We start from the raw sequence: 23,515 nt of genomic DNA on the forward strand, positions 1-23,515 counted from the left end.
TTAAATCAGTGTAATATGTATTACTGTATCTCACTTAAGAATATGAAAATGATGCTTTTAAAGTTAAATGTCACAGTCGTGATGCAAATATCTGAGTTACAATTTATGTTAAAGCATTCAGCTTGATTTGTTATGATCTCTAGATCAGATTACTTACTGCAATGAATGCCCAGTTCCCAAAGTAATAGGCAGCACTGAAGAACCAAAACTTATGAAGGAAAAGGTATGTCCGAGTAACAGTGCACTGATCTAAAATAAAGCAGACAAAATGTGTGTATTTCATGGTATAGCTGTAATTATAGAAGATTTTACTAACAGTAAACTGATTATTAAAAATATTGCAAAAATCTACTACTTCACTCAAAATAGACCGTCTTCTCTTAAAGATACAATGATATACAAGCTAATTATAGTTGTGGAATAATTTGTTCTGAGGAAACTAATTAAAAAGAAAATAATGGCAGTTACACAGAGAATTACATAGACTTGTCTGAAAAAAAAACAAAAACCCAAAAACACATTGGTTGAAATCATACATGTTTGCAGGCTCAACCCAAAATTGATTTTAAAAATTCCAGTTATCTATTTGAGTTCTGCTATAGCAAAGACATATACGAGAGGTTATATGATCCAAGTAAGCAGAGGGATCATTGGGACTAGAAATCTGCCACCAGGATTGATTAAATTCCCACCATCCCTCCAAACAACATGGTAGGTTTTAAGAATGCTCAGGAAGCAGATCTGGAGGAAGGAACAAAAGGTGAAAGTCATGGATTTTTTACAGGATTTAATAGTGTGTCTTGATATAGAATTAGCCCTTTACAGCCCGTGCAGACCCTAGGTGGCGAGCAAGTAGGCCTGTGTGGGAAATCCTAAATCCGCAACACACTACATTCTAAAAGAAACACAGAAAGACATACGTCTGGTTACTGAACAAGTTACTTCCATGCATAAAACTGTAGGCAATACTGAGGCACTCTCTTCTCATGCATGTTGCATGAACTTCTTGCATCCTGTCTTAAAGGTTTGCAGGAGTGGGGCTGAAGTTAAGCATATGCTTAGCTTTACTCATGCTAATAAGCCCACTGAAGCCAACGGGACTACTCACATGCATAAAGATAACATGTGTGTCTGTAGGATTGGGACTTCAGACTGATAGCTTTTCACGGTGATACTGTACTATTACTAATAAACGGTAATGAAAAAAAGCAATTTTCATATGGAAAAAGATTCTCTCTATTACAAATATTTTTTTTTGAGGAAAACAAAAGATTTTTGGCTTTAAGTGAAGGTATCATTTAATAAAATTATGAATTTTCCCTACAAGTTGTGTCATGAACTTATGTCTCTAAATTAGAGAGCCAAGAACAGAACACTGGAGAAAGAGTCAGGTATTAAAGCACTGGCTTCTAACGTCTGGCTGAAAAACAAACACGATTCTCTTGCTACCTAGCTGTTGCGTAGGGAAGATGTAATGACATTCTCTGTACATTTGCTCACAAATTCCCATACATTCTGAAACAGAAAAAAAAATTCTGTGACTAAGATGTGCACATTATTCTGAAATCTTAGCATATCAGTGATGCACTGCACATCAAAATAGCAGAACTATTAACCAGTAAAACAGGTTCTTCCTTAAAGAAAGCTGTTCATTCTTACAAGATACAAGATTTGCCATTCCTGAAAAACAAAAAAGTTGGAATTGTATCCGTTTATTTATATGGATGTGAAAATGTGACTACCTCTAGTGTTTATTTAAGCTGTGTACAGCAGATGCAGTACTAGCGATGAGTCATAAAAGTAATAGACATTACCCCATTTTTCTGATTTTATAATGTGTTAAATTCTTAATAGGATTGCCCACAAGGGACTGCATAATAGATCCGCTATCTTCTACTGGTCCCAAAATGCTGCAGAAGGTTTATTCAAATGCTATTTATTTCCATTAAGTCACCAAAATATTCACTTTTCATATATAAGCACTTATGTTCTTGCATATCAATTTTTTTTTTAATTACCAAACCCAAGTGAATTGGAATTCCCAAATTTTCAGCAATTAACAGAATTGGATGTAGTGGTTGTCTGAACACATTTGTTCAGAGGGTAATGCCATTTTTGATACAATTTTTAAAGGTGACCATATTTCCTAGAGATGAGGAAATTCAGCATGTCCGTTCCCTGGGAACAGAAAGTTTTCCACATCACAGTAATTCCAAACGTTTCAATTCAGAAATGTCAAAGTGTGTCGTTTCAACATTTTGATGGAAATGAAACACAGACCCCGAAACCATGAGACATAGACACCTTAGCATAGTTAAATGCAAAGGCCACAACTTTTTAAAAAACTTTTACTTAACTGGGATAATCATTCCAGAACACTCACCAGGCTTATTCCACTGTGGTGCTCAATGGTCACTAATGCCCCCAGTATACTATAAACCTGAGGCAACCGTGAAGGCCATGCTCCCTCTACAACTTTGGGCCTGCCGAGGGACCTTGATTTAGAGCAGAGTCCCAACCTGCTTTCCAACTCCATTTCAGAGGTAGCAAAGCTAAGTTGAAGGGAGCCATAGGCTACACGAGACATAAGAACATAAGAGTGGCTATGCTAGGCCAGATCAAAGGTCCATATAGCCCTGTCTTCTGACAGTGGCTAATGCCAGGTGCCCCAGAGGGAATGAACAGAACAGAAAATCATCAAGTGACCCATTCCCTCTCGCTCATTCCCAGTTTCTGGCAAACCCCCTCAACATGCAGTGCAGTGCTCAGGACTAATGCCCAGGCAGGCCACTGGATTACAGGAACCTCAACAGGACCCCTGCTAACCCACCAACTGCACTGGAATCTGCAAAATTGTAATTTAAACCCCTTCTGGGTGCCAAGTGGAAAATGAAAACCCATTCAGTAGTTTGTTGTATGGGAAAAATACCATCCAGGCCCCAAAACTAGCAATCAACCGAGCTCTTAGCACCACCAGAATTCAGCCCCTAGATTAAAAGTGAGAAGGGTGAGGCTGCAACAGGGAACTCACCATGGTTACCCTTCCTTGGCAGCCAACTATATCAACCCTCCCTTGTCCTCCACCAAATGAGAACCAGTCACCCAGCCCTAGCACCACCTCCATTGTCCAATGGCAGCAGAAAATGCCCTGGAGGCCCAGGCTTGATCCCCAGCAACCTGCAACATGAAGAAGGCAGGGGGTGAGGAAGAGAGAAGAGATGCAGCTGCCCCACACACTAAAGGAAAGGGAGAGAGAGGAAAGAAGAGGGGGCATACAGAATACTGCTTCAGCTACTCCCAGTGGAGATCTCTCTGTCCCCTAACTCCAGAAAATGCCTCTCCACAGTTCCAGATCCCATCAAGATTGCACCCTGGCCAGTGGGATGAGCAGTTAACAGCAGTTAGAACCCATATAATGTATTGCATTGTAGTCCACCCTTCTTCCCCATAAATTATACGAAAGAATAAATTCAGATTGATTTTGTGCATTTTATTCTGAAAACTGAAGTAATGTGAAATCACATGTAAGAGCAGCATATTAAAGAGAGTCACCATGTAAGTGAGAACAAATGATCAATACACACACACGTTAGTTATAAAGCAACATGCTGAAAGATATCATATATGCACATATAATTCAAGAGAATTTTTGTGCAAAATTGGGTAAGAGTGATCAACATTTAGTCTACCACCAGAGTGGTATGTTCTCAGAGTGGCATGTTAGCTCATTAACTGATAGATGAAAGGGAATGACTATTTTAAGGTAAAAGGAGATTGGAATGAACAGAAGGAAGACAAAAAGGGCAAAAATGAAACAAATGAATAAACTGCGATTCAGTAGGTGGCGCTCTTCCTTCAGATAGTGAACCTAAGAGTTAAGAAAGGCTGTTGAAGTGGTTGTCTTTCACAAGATTCATAACAGAGATCCTGGCCACTTGTGGATGTAAAAGATCTTGTAACATTTCTCATGGAGTGTTATATCCACTGAGTAAGGACAAATACAACCTCCCTGGAGATTAACTCTCAGTAGCGTGAGGAGAATCAACTAAACCAAAAAGATTGTAGGACTGCTCCCCTGAATTGGGCATTTGATCTAGAAGTCAAGTCAAGAAACTAATATTGTGGAAATGTATGAACCCAATTCCAGGGAGCAGACTTGCATATCTCAGCAGATAGGATCCTGACATATCCTGAAGCAGCTTTGGACCCAGTACAATACATCCTAAGATTTTCAAGTGCTGAGAAACCAATGCCGTCATGACAAATTTGTAAACAAAGTTTACAGTTTCCCTCTTGCATGTTTCTCCATATACAACAAATCTCAGATTTAAAGAAGTTGTAGTCTTACCTAAATAATAACTCGAAGCTCTTTTAACATCTTGCTTGAAGTACCTGGTGCTCCCAGGCAACAACTCTTGCTTAAAGTAACATACATATAAACCAATGGACTGGGATTATACAGAATTCAGAGATCACAGTACTTAGAATTTGGTAATAGAATGTGGGAGTAAAGCTAACTTGCTCTTGTGGAACATTGTGTAAGGAATATTGGCCTTATGGGCTGCAAGTCACTGATTTTCTAGGCCAATGTTATTGCTGTGAGAAATTCAATCTTCAGAAAAAAATTACACCGTGAACATTTTCCCAGAGTTTCAAACGGAAGTTTAATAAATTTGGCAAGAACTAGATTTAAACCACAAGACGACATTGAAGGTGGGAAAGAGTGAAGTAAGCATTTCAGGACTCTTTGGATGACCAAGTACAAAAGATTATTGAATAGGAATGTGGCATACATGATTGCATCTTTGTCTGTGCTCAGTAGAATTTTTTTTTCCAAATAGGTCAGGATAACATATGAATATGAATACTGAAGTAACTCATCTCTGTATTGTCTAGAAAGGTAATCTCTCCATTTCCGCTAGATAAATTTGTTTGGATGCTGAAAAGGGAACCCTGCTGCCAAACCTACGAGATCTAAATGCCATAATTGAAGAGATCAGTTTGAAACTATTAATAGTGCCTAAGTTTGGTCCTATTTTCTATTCCTGATGACTTTTGAAATTGGGGCTATTGGAGAGAATACCCAGGTTATAGTCTAGGGAAGTTGCATTGGTCAGGGAACCAAAGCCACTTCCTCCCCAGAGCACAATTTTAACATGTCATTTTCATTTGTTGTGAAGAGATACCTCGATATAAGTTTTTATGTATGCTGAAATAATATATGAAAGAGTCAGAAGTTCCAAGCCCTTTAAAATCATCCCTGTTCGAAGTTAATTTCTGCTTACACTGCCTGCCAGAAGATTGTCCTTTCTGGAAAATACATGGCTATAGCAATTATTGCTTTCCGAATAGTTCCAGCTTCATTTCAGAGGGTGAACTCAACCAAGAGTAGGAATTTGTAGAGTCTATTCAAGGGACAACTAATCAAATGCAATGGTTAGGTTTACTGGCATCATAATCCAAACAATACACAAGCACTATGAAGCAAAGCTATAGACTAGATAAAATCAGAGTCAGCAGTCTACTGTACTGACAGGTCAGTAGTTTATATGTTTTGAGGAATAGCGGAGTCTATACATTTACTGCACCCATGGGTTTGCCTATGGATGAAGTATAAAGAATTAGAGGGGAAAAAACAGGAACATTCTTTGGTGAAGGCAAACATTTACAGCATGCTGGAGCAGTATTTACAAAGCCATGTTGTCTCGTCAGTCTGCTTTAAAAGGAACAGAATTATTTTAGAGGTATATTTACCTTATAGGAAAGTCAAAAGATTTGTTGATGAAAGCTTACAAATAATAGCACTCCCATGCCTTCTTCATATAGAAAGGATGCTTAAAACAGCAGCAATTATCTTCACACAAAGATTTACAGTAAATTCTAAATCTAATCACTGAAGCAATAAGCTAGGAAAAGAGAATAAAACTGGTGCAGATGAAGAGGCGTTGTGACCAAACTTAATGTATTAGAGAAAAGCACAGGTCTTTAGAGCAGCAGCTTTAAACAGCCACAAAGAAAAAAACAAAAACAAAAAACCAAAGAAGGATGTGCAATGCACAAAAAGGCAAAAGACTCTCATATTAATCCCCACTGACAAATATTGCAGGATTGTAGAAAAGACATGACTTATCTCTATGAACTCATTTTAAAACATTACTAAAATGTAGCAGCCTGTATGGACTCCCTTCTTTTCTTTTCTGGTATATTGGACATTCTCTCTAAATACTTATGTAACAAAATAACTTTTTCTGTCACAATTCTGTTATATTTAGTAAAAAGTTAGTAGCTAAAATGACCGTATCTAGTTCAAAGCAGAAAATAAGCAGACTAAAGCAATCCATTAAGTCTGTGAAGTGCTACTATTTCTCTGTGACGCTGGCAGGGCTCTTTGGAGGAATCTTCTCTAGCTCTCTTCCACCCCCACTGACACAGGATTCTATGGAGAGAGTACACTGGAGCCTCTCATTCCTCTCATTTTTGCAAAGGACTCTACGGCCCTCTCTGCATGGCAGATTCTTGAACAAGAGGCCCTGCAGCCCTGCTCCCTAGTAATAGATGGTGATAACAGAAGTGGGGCCCAGTGGGTGAGTCTAGCCACTTTGCCAAGCTTCCTTTAATATATTTTCTCTTTATTGCTAAAAACACACTAGAAACTGCAATGCTCACTATATCTGGCTTTGGAATGTCATACACTGTGGGGTATGACAAACAGGTAAATCCTGCAGAAAATTGAAGGGCCCAGCAGCGAGCCCAAGCTGAAACACAGACAAGCCTCACAATCAAATGAAGATGGTAAAGGAGAGATGAGAATTTAATGGAAGCAATTCCGAAAGACAGAAAAGGTTTGAGATTTGGTTTGACTAAGAAAAACAAGACTTCTTGAGTTCTTATTTTACCAGAACTTGCTCAGCCATTCCTAATAAAAATGTGAAGTTATGATGCTGACAGACCAGGTGCCAGCTCCTGCCAAGGGCCCTAGATCTCAGTTAAACTCTTACGAATACATAGCTGGAACCCGATTGGCTCATCTGTGTGTTGGTACTGTTAAAATAGGGATTAGCATAATAAGAATGTGCTTAGACTTTATGAAATGCTTGTAAGTTGTTGCATGTATTAATCTCACTTACAATATCTGTATACCATATCATGATGTAATACTTAATTGTTTGCTCTGTAACTGTAAATCACCTGTCAGGAGAGAAGCATTAAGAGAGTAAGAAATACTAGTTTCCAACAGGTGCTATCTCCCACCCAACAAAAGAAGACCCATCAACACCAGACAAACTATTATGGAACATCAAAGGGCAAAAGACATTGCTCCCCACCTCTGTTAAGAGGGAATGTGCAAGTGAATTCCTCTCAACAGCTGAATTTGCAACCTGAAGCAGAAGGGGGGAAGGAATAAAAAGCCCTAACAAAGAAGAACTGTGTCTTTTATGCTGCTTGGACTCTGAGGGGCAAGGATTACTGAAGATAAGCAAAAGATCCCCAGTGCTTGGCTTGGGTTAGCCCTAAAGGACTAATAGAGCTTGCTTATTATAGAAGCTACTATTACTTTTTGAAAATTAAGATGTGTGTAGATATGTTAAACCTGTTTTAACCTTATAAACAATGAACTCCTTTTCCTAGTTAATAGATCTTTAGTTTATTATAGGATTGGATACATGTGTTGTATTTGGTGTGAAATCTAAGGTACTACTGACCTAGGGTAAGTGACTGTCCCTTTGGGAATGGGAGTAACCTGAATATTGCTGTGATTTTTGGTGTAAGGGACCACCTATCACAAAGGTAAGCATACCTGGGTGGCAAGATAGATTGGAGTACCCAAGTGAACTGTCTGTGGCTCCATGTTAAGGCTGTGATAGTGTCTGAGGAGTTTGCACTTGATAATTGGTTGGTGAAATGTAACTATAGAACTCACAACCAATTAAGCAGGGTCTCTGCCCTGCTTCTTAACAGTGTGCCCTGAAGTTGATACTCGCACTCTAGAGCCACTGTAGGACAGCTTGACAGCAGATTAAAGAGAAAACGTGAAGTGGCACTATATTTGAAAACCCCTCCATTGTTTATCAAATCCTATTCAATAAGAAAAAAGAAATGGAGTAAGATTTACCCAATAGTGCTCTCTCTCCTCCTCCACTGCTTTGCATTTGAAAAGTGGAAAAACAATACCTAATGAATGGGGATAGCACAGTCTCCCCACCATCTGCAGCCCTCCAGCTGTTCACCTGAATTACAGAAATGCTAAGAGACCTACAGATGGCTCTCTACGGTAATCTTGCTAAACAAATTACACTATGTATTTTGGACCTGCTTGACCTTCAAAAAATATTTTAATGAAATAGGACAGAAGTTCAACTATTCAAATTATGGCTATTTTTGTACACGTCAAACTCAATAAGATAATAGTATAAATTTATGGATTTGGTGAGAATACTACAGGATATTTATACTCCCACTATTCCACTATATTACTAATTTTTGGATAAATATATTAAGACATGAAAATTCCAAATGTTAAGAAGCGTAGTTGAGGTGTTTTCTTGTAAAACTCAAATTTGCAGATTTTATTCATGTATATAACAAGGCTGCAGATACTGCCTCAATGCTGTGAGAGAAAGACTATACAAGTAGTCTATCTAAACTAGTTTGAAGCGAGGGAGAATAATTACTGCATTAATCTGAATTAAAATAACCACTTGTTACCCAGAATGGAAACTGTCATGAGTATTATTCACAATATTTGGACTCTCTGGAGTAGATGCAGACATGGAACGGAACCCATGCTGAGATAGTAAAAGGAAATACTACTACTTAAAGGAAAGAGGAGTATACTGCTTTATCAGCATTATCTAGTTAAACCAATGAAGGTTCAGGGATACAAGATGAGACAGATGCTCTACAGAAAAAGGATGATTGAGGCCTTAGAAAAAGATAGCTACAGTTTCTAATAGCAACAATTACCAGAAAAGCCAAGTGTATTTTATTCCCAGTCCACTGATGGAAATTTTTCATTCTGGCACAGCAGCAGTCTTCGGGTTCAATTTACCAATGTTCTTAACCAAGGTCTTCTTCATAGAAGTGAATTAGCCTGTTACTTAAGGAAGATAAATTACTAAAATGGACAAACTATTTCACGTTCAAAGGAAACTAATCGAATAAGGACTCTAGGTTGAAAAGGAGGGCAATTTTCCACAGTTAGCAGTAATTATAGCTTTTCCAGAAATACCAGGTTCTTGTGTCTTTTTCACATGACAAAGTTTCCTCTGTTGGGGTGGATGAGACGGGGAGAAGGAGAGAAGTTAGCCAGCCAGACATGGTATTAAAATTTCTTTTTATCTTTTCTTTTCTCTGACAGTAGCAGCTGAAGTGCTCGTCATCTAGACAATTGCTCCCCTTGGCCATTAATTTTACAACAGCTCTTTGAAAAAGGTAAAACACCACATAAGTGCTCACTACGTTTATTATTTTTGATGTCGTTGAATCAGCTACCTGGAAATGTTTATGAAAACAGCAATTCCCACAAATCTATTTTCATAACATGCGGGAAGTCCACAACTATAGAGAAATTGGGCCTCCAACATCACAGCAAGCAGCATTGTTGTTAGGTCATTAGACAGATCTAAAACTATTACTGTTGAAAGATGTTTTGTTTGCATGGTTAGCCAGTAAATGAATGCCACCTCCAGCATACTTAGGCCACTCTAAAATGCTAATTACTCATAATAAAAATAGTTATTTACAGATAAAATGGACCAATATTACCTTTTACATAAACTGTTAAATATATAAAGTATTGTATTTTAATCATTAGTGAAATAAATAGAGTCCTGACTTGTGCTTTGCTGTTTTTAATTATCAAACATCAAACCTGAAGTTGCCTAGCAACTAATGATGAATTTGCCAAACAATTGACTAGTTCTTAATTTTCAAAGGGCACCTAATGTCATGTCTGTGATTTAAGATGCATGAATATTGCCAGATAAATTTCATCCCCACATAGCACATCACATTTACTAGCGTAATTAACCAAAGTGTCAGACTAATTTAACCATAATGATGTCAAAACAGGACTTCTTAAAAAATAATTGGAAAACTACTCACAAGCACCATGTTACGGTCTTGCAAAAACAAAAGTCTTTTAAAAAAAACATATGTTTCATCATGCATTGTTAAGATTTAGTTTACTCAAGAAAGATAAACATCAGCTTATTACAAATTATATTCCACCTCCCATTATGTATCTTTTAAAATCACAAATCATCTTCCAAAGCATAAAAGATGAAAGGGAAAGTTGAGTGAAAAGGATGTATGAGTTGAACACAATTAAAAACTGTAGAGGTTCAAACCTGTACTACTTTCTCAGAGAAAATATGCACTGTAGTCAATATATACTATTATGCCAAAAAACGGAGGATTTTTTTTTTTCCAGAAAAATGTACAAGCTTGTTAATGATCAGGAAATTGAACTCAAAAAAGACTGATTTAAAGTGACCCCGGTCATTAAAGAGAACAGTATGCTCCAGAGGGAGGAAAACAAAAAGGTAAACAATTCTAGAGGAGGTGGACTACTTATGCTGACTGGAAAACTCCATAATATCTTCACTGAAGTGATGCAGCATTTTAAATGTAGACAAGTCCTTAGATAATGAAATAGTAACCTTATTCTCATTTACACTAAGCCTTGTTCTACACTACAAACTTATGTTAGTATAACTATGTCGCTCAGGAGCGTGCAATGTAGTTATACTGACCCTTGGCGTAGACAGTGCTATGCCAACAAGAGGGTTTCTATCGTTGACATGGCTACTGGGAGGTGGAGAACCTACCCCAACGGGAGAAGCTCTCCTGTTGACATAAGTAGTGTCTTCACTAAGTGCTGTAAGTGTAGATAAGCCCATGTGAAAATTAAATGTTATTTACACCTATTTTAAAGCCCATTTACATTGTCAGGGCCTTAATGTAAAAAAATGCTCCAAGCTGTGTCACTGAGCTCAAAAGGCAGACACACATTTGGTGATATCTGGAACTCTGAGGACTGGTCACACAAAAGATTTGTACTGACCGAATTCATCTATTTTCCAGTGAAATCATGTGCAAATCCATACATGTGCCTCCCACTGAAATATCCCCAAATTAATTTGGTATAGTTATTTCTCTTTGCAAGGTTGTACAAATCCCCACCAATGGAGTAAAACTGATCCAGCAGCAATATCAGACTAGCAGTGATGTAGGTTTATTGATACACAAATATTAATGTCACTACAGTCCTACATAGCACCATTCTCTCCAGCAGTGACCTGTCTACTAAGGTTTTTGAACTACATTGCCAAAGTGTAGAAGTCTCTTCAACATTCAGAAGGGCTTTACAAGCACAGCAACCACATTAACAAGCCACCAAGCCCTGAAGAAAACATTGTTTGTTACCAATGACAAGAATAAGATTCTGATTTGTGGTCAGCTTTGGGCCACAATCAGATCTAAAGCCAAAACTTCTGGGAGTAGAAAGTTGAAAGTCAATATAAAAATAGTATGTACTGAAGTTATGTACTTTTAAGCGTTCCAGAGAAAATCTGTTGTGAGCTCACCAATGTATGACCCTTAATAGATTTTGATTACAGTTTTCATGCTACGCTGAAGTGGGCAGCTAAGGAAGACAATGGAGTGGTTTTTGATTTCTGGCTCATAAGCCTCAAAAGTTCCCCTAAATTCTAATTTTTCCCAAACCACCTGTCAATCACAAATTTCCATAGTTGCAGATGCACAGTCAGTGAAATAGGTGCCTATCATGCGAAGCTCTGCTGAAGTAAGATCTTTGATTTGGCAGTTTTAAAAGGCCTGGAAGGCAGACTCTCGGCAGCTCTTAATATAAGAGAGAATATCCTACCATCCTAATGTGAATGGGACTGGGTGTTCTGGTGGTTTCTAGCCAAATAAATCCAGATTGTGTGCCTGAAATGGGGGATGGTATGAAATTTTTCTTTGGAAAAAACAAACAATTCCATTTTAAAAAGTATATTACAAAAGCTGCCTGGTTGAACAGTCAAGTCAGAAAAGACAATATTAAGTTTACACAAACCAACTTACCTTTGCTTTTTGTGTGCCCTCACTACAGTACAGTTTGATTACATTCTATTACTCAAATACAATGTACAATTTTCTCATCAACCTTACACACGTATCAGGATGCAGTACTGTGTATTGCACTGAGTCTATGAAAGTTATAAGTATAGTTAATAGTAACTAACATAATATGAAGTTTCAGAGTAGTAGCCATGTTAGTCTGTATCAGCAAAAACAACGAGCAGTCCTTTGGCACTTAGACTAACAAATTTATTTAGGCATAAGCTTTTGTGGGCTAAAACCCACTTCATCAGATGCATGGAGTGGAACATATAGTAGGGAGGTATAAATACACAGCATGGTAAGGCAACTCCCATCTTTTCATACGCTGTGTATTTATACCCCCCTACTGTATGTTCCACTCCATGCATCTGATGAAGTGGGTTTTAGCCCATGAAAGCTTATGCCCAAATAAATTTGTCAGTCTATAATATGAAGTATAAGAGTAGGACGAAATATTTGTTTCATATTTGTTGGCATTCATCTGTATATGCTATTTGATTGTTACTACTAGACAACTGCTGATCAAACGGAATCTGGTCAACCTTGCTTCAGTAAGAAAAAAAGTGTTTCGTATAGATAAGGATCTAAATTTTCACTGTGCTTAAAGGAGGATTACTATATTGAAGTTTTAGATAAAAGGGACCCAAGTCTACCCTCAAATAAATGCAATTTCACTGAAATCATGGAGTTGCACACTCACAACTAAAGGCAGTAATTAGGCTTAAGGTTTAAAACTTTTTTTTGTTTAAAGGAGGATTTTCACAACTGGAACAAATCTTACAAGAGACATTTAGATGTCTGTAGGTTATCCAATACAAATTTTACCTGTTGCATAAATATTAATACCTGTATTTATGATTCTTAAAAAATATATTCATTTTGAGCTGTACACCCTAATTACATCTGCATGGTAAAAATGTACAACTAAAATGTTGTTTAAGGTAAACAGCCCTAGAAAAAAGAGCAGCTAATGGACACAACTGTACATAAGAAATGTGAAAGGGTAGAGGAGAAAAACATTTGGAGAAAAATATCTATCTAAAGGGGACAACTGGAAATGGAGAATGTGCCAATATATTCAAAATACCAGAGAGAAAAAACTGGAGTTGTTGAGGAAGGAAATGGAGGCTTATAATACAATCACTGTGCATGTATTTTGGCAAAACCATGAAACTGTTTAAAAGAAGTACATTCAGAATCTTTTGAGACTGGGTTTTTTATTGTTAAGAGGAAATACCAAGGAAACAATCTAGAGCAAAGGAAAACACCCACAATATGGAATAGGAGAGGCCTATAATTGAAAAGCAGGGGCCTCAGGACACTTTCGGAGGATTCTTCTCTGTGGTGCTGTATTTTCTAAAAACTTCTCCATAATGATGTAGACAAGATAATCTTATAGTATTTGGTAACTAATTATAGTGCCAGTTGACTGATTCATTCTTCTCTACGCATTTAGCCAGATGTTTGTGTTTTCTTACGGAATGCTTATCACTGCTCCACACAGTTAAGGCCGAGCTGAGTTTTGCACTTCATCCTATGATTTTCCTTTTGTAAAACTGCTAGTAATGCTGACATGTAATCTAAAAAGAGCTGTACATATGACTTATTGAGGAAGTTGCTGGCTGACACACTTGGAAGGGCCAGTTATGCCACAATGGCCTTTTAACGAGTCAGAAAAGAGAAGATAATTGGGAGTGTAAAACGGAAAGGGCAGAAAGAAGGCTTCCATCTTTCTCCAGCATTGTGCTGCCGAACAACTGCCAAGAACTACTGAGCTCAGAGCAAATGGTGTCCAAGAAAAAAAAACAGTAAAGGATGGTTATCAAACAGGCACCTGTCATTATCGAGACAGACTCCACTGAAGGGGAAATGGAAAACCATGAAGACCCTGGCTGATGGTGGTGGCTGGGCAAAGAAGGCTATGCAACACATACAATATGAAAGCACCAAACAGCAGACACTGTTCCTTTGCAGACAAAGACAAGAGGGAATCACTGAGTCAAAATGGTGATAAAGCCCAAGTTTTAGATTGCATCCGTATTCTGACATAATGGCAAGGAGAATAACTAAGTGATCAACAAGGTGCACACCATACAGTTTGATTACAAGAGCTCTTGGTTACTTCCAAGGTAGGAAGGATTTAAACTGATTATAATCTTTTACTTTTGTCATGATCAACCTCCTGAGCCATCCAGTCCCCCAACTACACCTTTCTTCTTTTTTTCAGGTGATCTTTAAAATTGGCAGCTTAGTTGATCTTTTATATACTGCAGTACAGCTAAACATCCACAAATATATACAGTAATGGAAGCCAACAGCACATAGTGTCATAATATTCATAAAAACCTTGAACAACAGCTATATATCTGATAATCTTGTACCAAAGGCCCACAGTCTTCATTGCCTATTATCCAGAATGTCTAATTACAAACCTGGAAGCTGGTTCTAAAACCAAGATTTTTGTTCTTTTTTGTTCTATAAACAATGACGAAATGTGTTACATTACACTAAAATTTATTTTGAAACAAATATATCTTGATCACTGTAAATATTTAAATTTGGAAACAGAAAATGTGTTTTGAGAATGCAATGCTGTACTGTTTAAAGTAGTTTGCAGTACTTAAATCTTAATTCTTAAAATCTCTAAATGACTTAACTTTTCTTCCGTCATCAGAGATAATGATGAATGTCTGCCTACCCTGGAAACATTATGTTTTCTAAAGTCAAACATGTCTGTTTTTAAAATTATCTTTATTAAGTCCCTTCACCCCTTCTTTTTTTAAAGTATAAAGGGAAATATTCCAACAAAATTCAATGCCTCCCAATGCAGTCCAGGATGAATAATGAGTCCCTGATGCACTAGCATAATGAGGCTTTATTGCAGATCTGTAAGCATCTGCTTGCCAACACATTACTATCCTTGGAATGTTCCAAGTTACAAGCCTATCACTCATCCCACCTTCCACCTTATTTAGCAGAAGCGAACAAAATCTTAAAGGAACAATTTTATCAGGCTGAAATGTTATAAAAGTTAACTACTAGTAACAAGAGAAGCAAGGGTATGCTTTCTTAGAGGACACCAAAAAGGTAGAAAATGGGAAGCAAGGAAACCAACAAGAATATTAATTTTGCAATCTCTACACATCTCCACTCTAAAGATGATAGATATATATTTGTAAAAAAAAGAAAAATGCTGTGTGCTGATTTTCTTTCCCTCCATGCTACAACATGTGCTAAAGGTTAATTCCGTCTTAGTGCGACACCAGACAAGTGGCAGTTACTCACAACACTCCTGCATTTTCTGACCTTTAGGACCTCAGTATATTTTCCCATGTTATCTAGGGAGTCAAGAGATGGTAGACAAAGTGCTGTCTAACTTTTATACTTCAAGACTTTTAGAAACCAGACCCAGGATTTTTTTGTATTTATTTAGATGTGTGTGAAAGTACTCACCCACTTTAACAGTAAAAAAGATAATACGTGGAATTAATACCTACACTGAGCCATGGGTAAAAAAGGGGGCACAGAACTTTTTCCTTGATACAATGCTAGCAGCTGAGCATACTCAGAACTCACTGACATATAAAAATAGATAAACTCATGGTGCAAAAAGAGAGCAAAGAAAAATAGTGAAGACTGCAAAAGGAGTTTTAAACCTGCCCCGACCTAACTTTACTGAACAAATTGTCCTAAATAGGACCAAATGCTATGTTTATTAATGTTAACTTTTACAAACACTATTGGTTAAAAGTAAGTGAATGCTAACTGGTAGGATTATACCTTCCAAGTTGTCTTTATTCTCTACCAAGGAAGCCATTGAATCCTGGTTCCCACTATTGCTACTCTGATGCAGCTCCACTACTAATAGAGACTATCCACTGGTATTTTAATTATGTTGTTTTACTTTGCTCAGACCTTAACTAGTTGCACTAGGAGGAGGACCTGAAACATAAGCCTTTGTATCAGAGGCCTAGTATAAGGCCTGAAGCCTGGGCTAAAGTAGTGGCCAAAGCTTTGCTGATCTAAAACAAAGTCAGGTTGTGAGTAAGAGGCAGGCCCTGCTCACAGAATCTAGCAAGAACTGGGCTGATATTGCAAAAACACATATTCCTAAGAGGTACTAGGCACAGAGCACTCACGCAAACACATGCCAGAAGGGTTTTTACTAGAATGCCTCAATACCAGCACATTCCCCAAAGGTAACGAGAACACATTGACCCCTGTTAAAGATGACATCAGGATGACAGTGTGATGGATAGAGATGTTTTGATCTAACCAACATGTATAAGATAATGAGTGCTAACAACCCACATCCGGGGGACGTAACTAACTATGTCATAGGGGAAATACATAACTTGTAACTTGAAGGGTCTTTGGCCAACTGAGGGGGGAAGGGAAAGTCCCACCATTCACTGAGCTGCATCCATTGTCACGGGCATACATATCTTAGCATCCTCATAGAGTCAGCCAGGTGCTATTACTGTGCTTTGTTGAGAATAAACCCGGCTGGGCACCTTCGTACCTTAATGGATCTTGTGGTCATTGGGTGGTTTGATCGAGGTCTGCTGTGCCAGCTACCTTCATAGAGCTGGGACGGCATAAAGAGGGAACACATGCAGTCAAACATCTAACAGTGGTTAAAACATGCAATATTTCCTGGCATTCTGGATTTACCAGGATTTCCACTGCTGCCACAGCTGATAGGGAAATAAGAAAAGAGTCTAGAAAGTGGAATCCCAAGTTCATATTTATCAAAGCTTCTGTGGAGCTACATCTGGAAAAGAAAGTGACAATCTTGATGGGCTCAAGTTTTATAGTTGTGCCTTAATAAATATAGTTTACTTATAAAATATGATTTGTTTTAATTAAAGATTATGCAAAGCTAAGGATTATGCTCTAAATTCCTTTGATTCAGTAGACTCAAAATGCAAGTGGGGAAGCTTATGAAATGGATTATAGATGACAATGTTTAAAATAACTATGTCAACCAATTTCTTGTCTACACTATAGCTTACACCACTGTTATCAACGTTGCTGCCACAGTGGAAATTTTTAAGCAAAAAAGTTTAATGTAGACAAGTCTGTACAACAGAGGTGGTTTTGGCTGAAAGAAAAGAGGAAGCGGAGGTCAGAACTTTATTGATACTGGATACTGTCAGTCTATTAGCTTCCAAAGAAAAAAATCTAAATGGCCTGAGAAAACCAGTCTTTTTGTTGGACCGCTCTAGGATATTTTGAGAGTAAGTTAAAGTCAGAATATGAAGCCCTAGCAAGTGACAAAATCCTTTTTGGAACTAGAAATCTGCAAAATCATTGTAGGGTCAGCAGATCAGTCAACCTTTTTTTAGCTGGGTCTTTCCAATTTCTTAACTCTCTTTTCTTCTTCCCTACTTCTTGTAGTGCTCCTTGCTCATCCTATTTTAATCCTATTTTAATCCCATTGAGACGATACTAGATGAAAAGAAGAAACTACATTCAGAAAGCAAGAGCAAGGATGTATTCTTCCAGGGTAAGCAGCAGAGAACACTGGGGGTGGGTAAGTAGCAGGTGAGGTCTGGTTATACGAATCTCCAGGCTTTCATTATTCTTTATCTCCTTGCTTTATGCTAGATGACACTATTCTACCGGAGTACAGGCTGACTCCAGTGGGATGGCAGAAGACGAGGATACGTGAATTATCAGAATGACTGGGCTCCATCTAAGAAGTGTCCTTAATTTCTGTATCAGCCAAACTGAAATGGATGTCCCAGAAACTGATTTGTTTGTTTGTTTTCAGAATTGCATTCCAGACTGTAATATGGAAAATGACAAAGCAGCCAGGAACCATGGAGGTAGGAAGAAATCCACAGAAGTCTTACAGTAAAGGAAGAGTTCAAAAATTCTATTTCAAGAAAGACTGGCTCCTGCCAGCATTTAAAACCTGTCTGCATTGCTACCAGAGAATTTACAGAGAATTACTTCTACTTTATAATTGTTTCAGTAAAAACCCCAAAACTGACTTGCCAGAATCAAGTAAGCATATTCCAACGGCTTACTTCCCTAGATTTTCAAGTTCATTGTTGAAATTAAGACATTTTTCCAACTAACCCATTTCCCCCTCCCTCTCCATTTGTACTGGTTAAGTAGAACAAGCACCTGAGCTATTCCAGAAACAATGCCTTGATAAGTAGAAATAGAGCTATGATGAGGGAATCAGCAACACCTGCATAACTATCAGGACTGTCTATTAAAAGTTGTAAGCATCTTGGCCCCATGATATAAGAAAATGTTGGTCCAATTTTTTATTGGACGAAGTTCTGCTGATGAAAAAGACGAGCTGTTGAACCTCCTATGAGAGCCCTAAGGATTGAAGCCAGGAGCATCGCCTCATGACCACAGCAGAAGCCATAATTCTGGCTGCCTGGAGTGAGGCTCTGGCTACGTTCTTTCCTTCCTCTAAAAGAGAGGAAAACTCTTGCCTGGAGTGCTGAGGCAGTGAATCTTTAAATTTTGCCACAGAGTCTCACATAGTGTAGTTGTACCTCCCAAGCAGAGCTTGTTGGTTAGCGATATGGAGCTGTAATCTGCCTGTTGAATAATTTTTTTTCTATTGAACAAGTCCATCTTCTTTGAGTCTTTCTGTTTAGAGGTAGCACTTGACTTGCCTGGTCTGTCCCTCTCACTGGAGAGTAAGAATGTAAAAATTCATACCTCTTGGCTAGCACGTAGTATTTCTGGTCTGTCCTCTTCAAAGTGGGAGGTAGAGAAGGTGAGGTCTGCCACAGGGCTCTGACCAGACCCATAAACAGCCTCGTTGATGGGTAGGGCCACTTTAGATGGGGCTGCTGGGGCCAAAATGTCAATGAGGCTATGCAAAGGCTCTGAGTACCTCATTCTTTAGCCCTAGGTTAACATCTGCCCTCTTTAGAAGCTCTTGATTGACTCTAATGTCATCTTGTGGCAGCAAGCTGTTTGGCCCCAAGATGGCTTCATCTGTGGCAGAGGCCTAAGCTGGAGGTGGAGGTTCTTCCTCTTCTTCTGCCCCTATTATGTCCCCTGGGGCCCACATCTTGCATGTTGGTACCAGGTTCTGTACTGGAGTCATGGTCAGGTGCTGAATAGAGCAATTCAAGAGCCTGCCTCTCGGACACACCCAAGTAGGATCAGTGGGATGGCAGTTCCAGCACTGGGGGAAATCCCCAAGGATTCCAGAACGGTCACTGGACTTGCATTGGCCATTGTCCTTCCAGCCAGGGGCTGGCGGGGGGACCAACAGCAGATCCTGGCAGGATGTAGGCTGGGTAACGGCGGCAGCTCTTAGGATGGGCATAGGATTCGACCTCCAGTTCCAAAGAAGAGTCCTCCTGAGGTGACCACTGGCTCACTTCAGCCAGTCAGTGCCAAGGGCCCGGTGCCAGATGGGGAACAACCTCATAGATGACAGAAGGGCTGGTTTGCCTCTGACTGGTACCAAGGGCCCTGGTGCCAGGTAAAAGCTCGGAACCCCATGCTCCCTTCTGCTTGTTGTGCTCATTGTAGCTGGTGGTTGTCCCATCGGGGTCAGCAGTACCAGGAGTGATAGTAAGTCACTGGCCACTGCAGGGTGGACGACACTGTGATCCTGCTGGTGCCGTAATGACTTCCTGGCCTCAGCGGTGGGGGAGGACCCCACCCCAGACTCAACAACCCACAGGGTGGAGCCAATGGTGCTGCCACAGGATCGGGGTGGAGGAGTGGCCCAATGCAGGTCACACTCTGCTGCCCTCCCCCTGTTGTCCTTTCTCGGCACTGGGGAGCATTCTCTCTCGGATCGCTGTTTCTTATGCTTCTTCCCTTGGCACTGTAGATGGAGAATGGTGTCGAGAAATGTGCAGTGCCAGAGGGGTACATCACACTGAAGCCAAGGTGCTCGGTGCCTGATCCGATTGACTTGGCTCTGACGCCGGCCTAAGTGCGACTTCCATTAGGATACCCCTCTGTACAGCCTCCCCGTCTTTCTTTGTACAAGGCTTGCAGTCCCGACAGATTTGACAGCGCTCTCATATGTGAGCCTCTACCAAACATTTTGGACTGTGGGTCTCCCACTGGCATAGGCTTGCCACAGGAGGAACAAAGTTTGAAGCCTGGGAACTGGGGCATGCCCGGCTCCACGGCAAAGGGAGCCCCTCTATGCTAAGCGAGAGGGACTAACTATCTACACTAACATTATTTAGACTACTGCTAAACTAAGACTGGTAACTAAGCTGAAGAGAAAAAAAATCACTGAATAATGCCTTGCCGAAGCATGAGGCATTGTTCCAACAACCATCATGGGCAGTAAGAAGGAACTAAGAGTTTTGGGCTGGCAGTGCCCCTTATACCAGCAAATAAGTGTGCGGCACTAGAGGGCACTAGAGCTGGCCCAACAGATGCCACTGAGGGAAAGTTTTCTGGCAAGTGTGTATGCGGCTCGTGCAACCCTCATGTGGAATGGACATAAGCAAGCACTCAAAGTAATAGTAACTGGTTGTCTATTCTTTATCAAATCTTTGTAGAGAGCTTTGATGGAACCAAAAATGGAAATATTGGCACCACAGCTCTTTCATGTTAGCCAAAACATTTTTCTAGTGAGCACACAAATACCATGATAGGCAAGTCCAATACTATTCTAGGATTTCCAGAGTGAGAAAAATTTGTAGCCAGGTAGTGTCATCTCAGAGCAAAATACAGTGATGTAACTCAATAAGTCTGAAAGGTTGCAATGAGGGAGTGTTCCTGGATCTTAAAGTACCATGTACAGGACTGTAAAATAAGTAACTATGGCAGTTCCTTGTCATGTGATTTATGATACAGTGCGACATTTGTCTCTAGTGACAGTGGCTGAGGACTAAGCGCTCTTTTCTCAGTGGTCTAAATTCCCAGAAACTGCTAATGGTGTAGTTAGCTGCCAACAATCTACGGTTGTATGGGAAAACAACTAATAGGAACAATACAATATTGAGCTTTCTAACTATGTCTAGGAAAGAAGCTGGCAGGAATATTTAGTGAGACTCCCACCCTATAAATAAGGATACATTCTATGTATACTTTAGTGCAGGATGTCAAATCATTTGTGTGCTTTTTCCTGGACACAGAAGAGTGGCACTTCCACCTCCCGTATCAAGTCAATGAAATTCCTTTGTACCACCACCAGGGGGAGGCAGATATAAAACCAGGAGGAAAGAGAAAGTAGCTGCTCCCCCTCAGTCAGAGAGAATCTTTAAATCAGACAGCTCAGTGAGAATCTTCAGCAGATGGCAAAAATTAAATCAGGAATTTCCACTGCTTATGAGCTCAAAGCAGCAAAATTAACATCAAACGGAATGTAACTACATTTCCTTCAACCTTTTTTTTTTTTTAAAAAAACCACAAACTGAAAGTTAGTCATACCATTCCCTACTGGTGGTACAGAAATAACTGAAAGGAAATAAAATGTCTTCAGATACCATGAAACATATTAGTAAGAGAAGTATCAAATATTCTCTCTCTACATACATTTTCCCAACATAAAAGTGTTAAGCTGCCCTGGTGTTACCTATGTTGCCTACTGGGAAAAGTCCTGGAATAACCTTAGAACTCATGCTTCCACAGAAATAAAAAGGAATTGATATTTAGGATGATGCCTCATATCAGTTTTACAACATTCTCTGGAATGTGATTCACAGAGTGGCACTGACAGCTGCCTCCTTGCTGCACAAAATATGCAGCATACAAGCCGAGTAGTTTGAGTGTTTATAATCAGACCACTTTCTCCAGTTTATGTTTCTAGCTGTCTGTTAATCTGCAGTTTCTGACCCAAAGCTGGGTTCTTGCAAACTTCCCCAAAATAGCTTTGCAGTCTTCTTTTTTGTTGATTATATATATATATATATATATATAATCACACACACAAACACGCAATTTCATGTGCCAGACTAAATCAGCTGTTAAGGCTGTTCTTGCAGTTTATAAGGCAAACTCTGCTGCTGTTTCTCCAGTTACACCAGCCAAATTCATCTACTATTCAAAGTTTTTACAGTTCATATAGTTCCACCATTTCAAATACCAGTTGCCTTTCCCACCAGCTGCTAACTAATTCCAACAGTTACGCGGACATGCAAGCCATTGCTCCTTTGGTTTCTTGGGCCTGGGCTACACTGGAAGGGGGAGGGGAGAGGGGTTTCGAACTAAGATACGCAACTTCAACTACGTTATTCATGTAGCTGAAGTCAAAGTATCTTAGTTCGACTTACCTATCTATCCTCACAGCAGCGAGTCGACCGCCGCGGCTCCCCTGTCAACTCTGCTTATTCCTCCTGCCGAGGTTGAGTACAGGCATTGATTCAGGGATCGATTTATCGTGTCTAGACAAGACACAATAAATCGATCCGATAGATCGATCGCTATCCGCCGATCTGGTGGGAAGTGAAGACGTACCCTTAGTGATGATGTACTATTTTAGAACTTGAAGGTAACTTTCACTTCACCTATTCTATATCAGCTCAATGAAAAGATGTTGGAAGACTGCAGAAAGTTGCACAGCACATTATAGGCACCTCATACCAGCGGTGTAGACTAAGATGTTATAGCCGTTTTAAAGATTTTTACAGTTCAAAATGAATTGCTAAGTTTGAAGGCAGGGACTAGCTCTGGAACCAACAGAAACTTTTAAATTGGTAAAAAATTTTGAGTATGCAGCACATGGCAGAAGCAATAATTTAATGTTTCCATTTACCCCTTCTTCCCTACCTGCCACTAGCCTAGCTCAGGTTATAGTATTCTATGTTGTACTACTGTGACAGTACTGGATATTATTTATTTGTTTTATATTTAAAACTGACAAAGCGAGACTAAGGCTTTTGTTTAATTTCAATCTTTTTGATATAGCCTAAAATGTTTGTGACCTGACACTCTAAGGCAGAGACATCAACAGAATAAAGCGTAGGCGACTGAACAAGGCCTGGCCACAAAGTCAACAGGAGTCTACCCATTGACGTCAGTGGGCTTTCAAATGAGGCTCAAACAGAGGAAAGTGCCTGGTGGGCTGCTGAAAAGCTAAACATCTGGAAGTCCAGGGCTGCCAGGATCCTGGGAAGCCCACGGAGTCCTAGCTTTGACAGCCCACCAGAGGAGCTGCTGAAGAACTGGTGAGTCTCAGGAGCCTGGTGGACTGCCAGGGAGCAGCAGAGCCCAGGTGCCCTGGCCACCTGTCAGAATAGACTGCCAAGAAGTCAAGGAAGAGGGAAGCTTGTAGGAAACGTGGCAGGTTTCTGCTGGAAACTTGCTTGGTTCCCAGCAAAAGTAATATTTCTATGTAATGTTTCCATTTTAATGAATCAGCATTTTTCAATAGCAAAAAGGAAAATTTCTGACCAGCTCCATATTAAGATGTATGTACCTGTGATACTTCAAA

General features: G+C 39.5%; 1 protein-coding gene across 1 annotated transcript in view; it reads right to left on the reverse strand.

Annotated features, from left to right (window-relative positions):
• Window positions 1–23,515, reverse strand: part of LMBRD1 (LMBR1 domain containing 1) — a 236,733-nt gene that overhangs the window by 882 nt on the left and 212,336 nt on the right. The window contains exon 15 of the mRNA XM_073336361.2: window positions 158–249. Within this exon, the coding sequence (XP_073192462.1) occupies window positions 158–249 (92 nt within the window). The remainder of the gene's footprint in view (window positions 1–157; window positions 250–23,515) is intronic.

The sequence above is a fragment of the Lepidochelys kempii genome, chromosome 3 (assembly GCF_965140285.1).
Source record: "Lepidochelys kempii isolate rLepKem1 chromosome 3, rLepKem1.hap1, whole genome shotgun sequence".
NCBI lineage: Eukaryota > Metazoa > Chordata > Testudines > Cheloniidae > Lepidochelys > Lepidochelys kempii.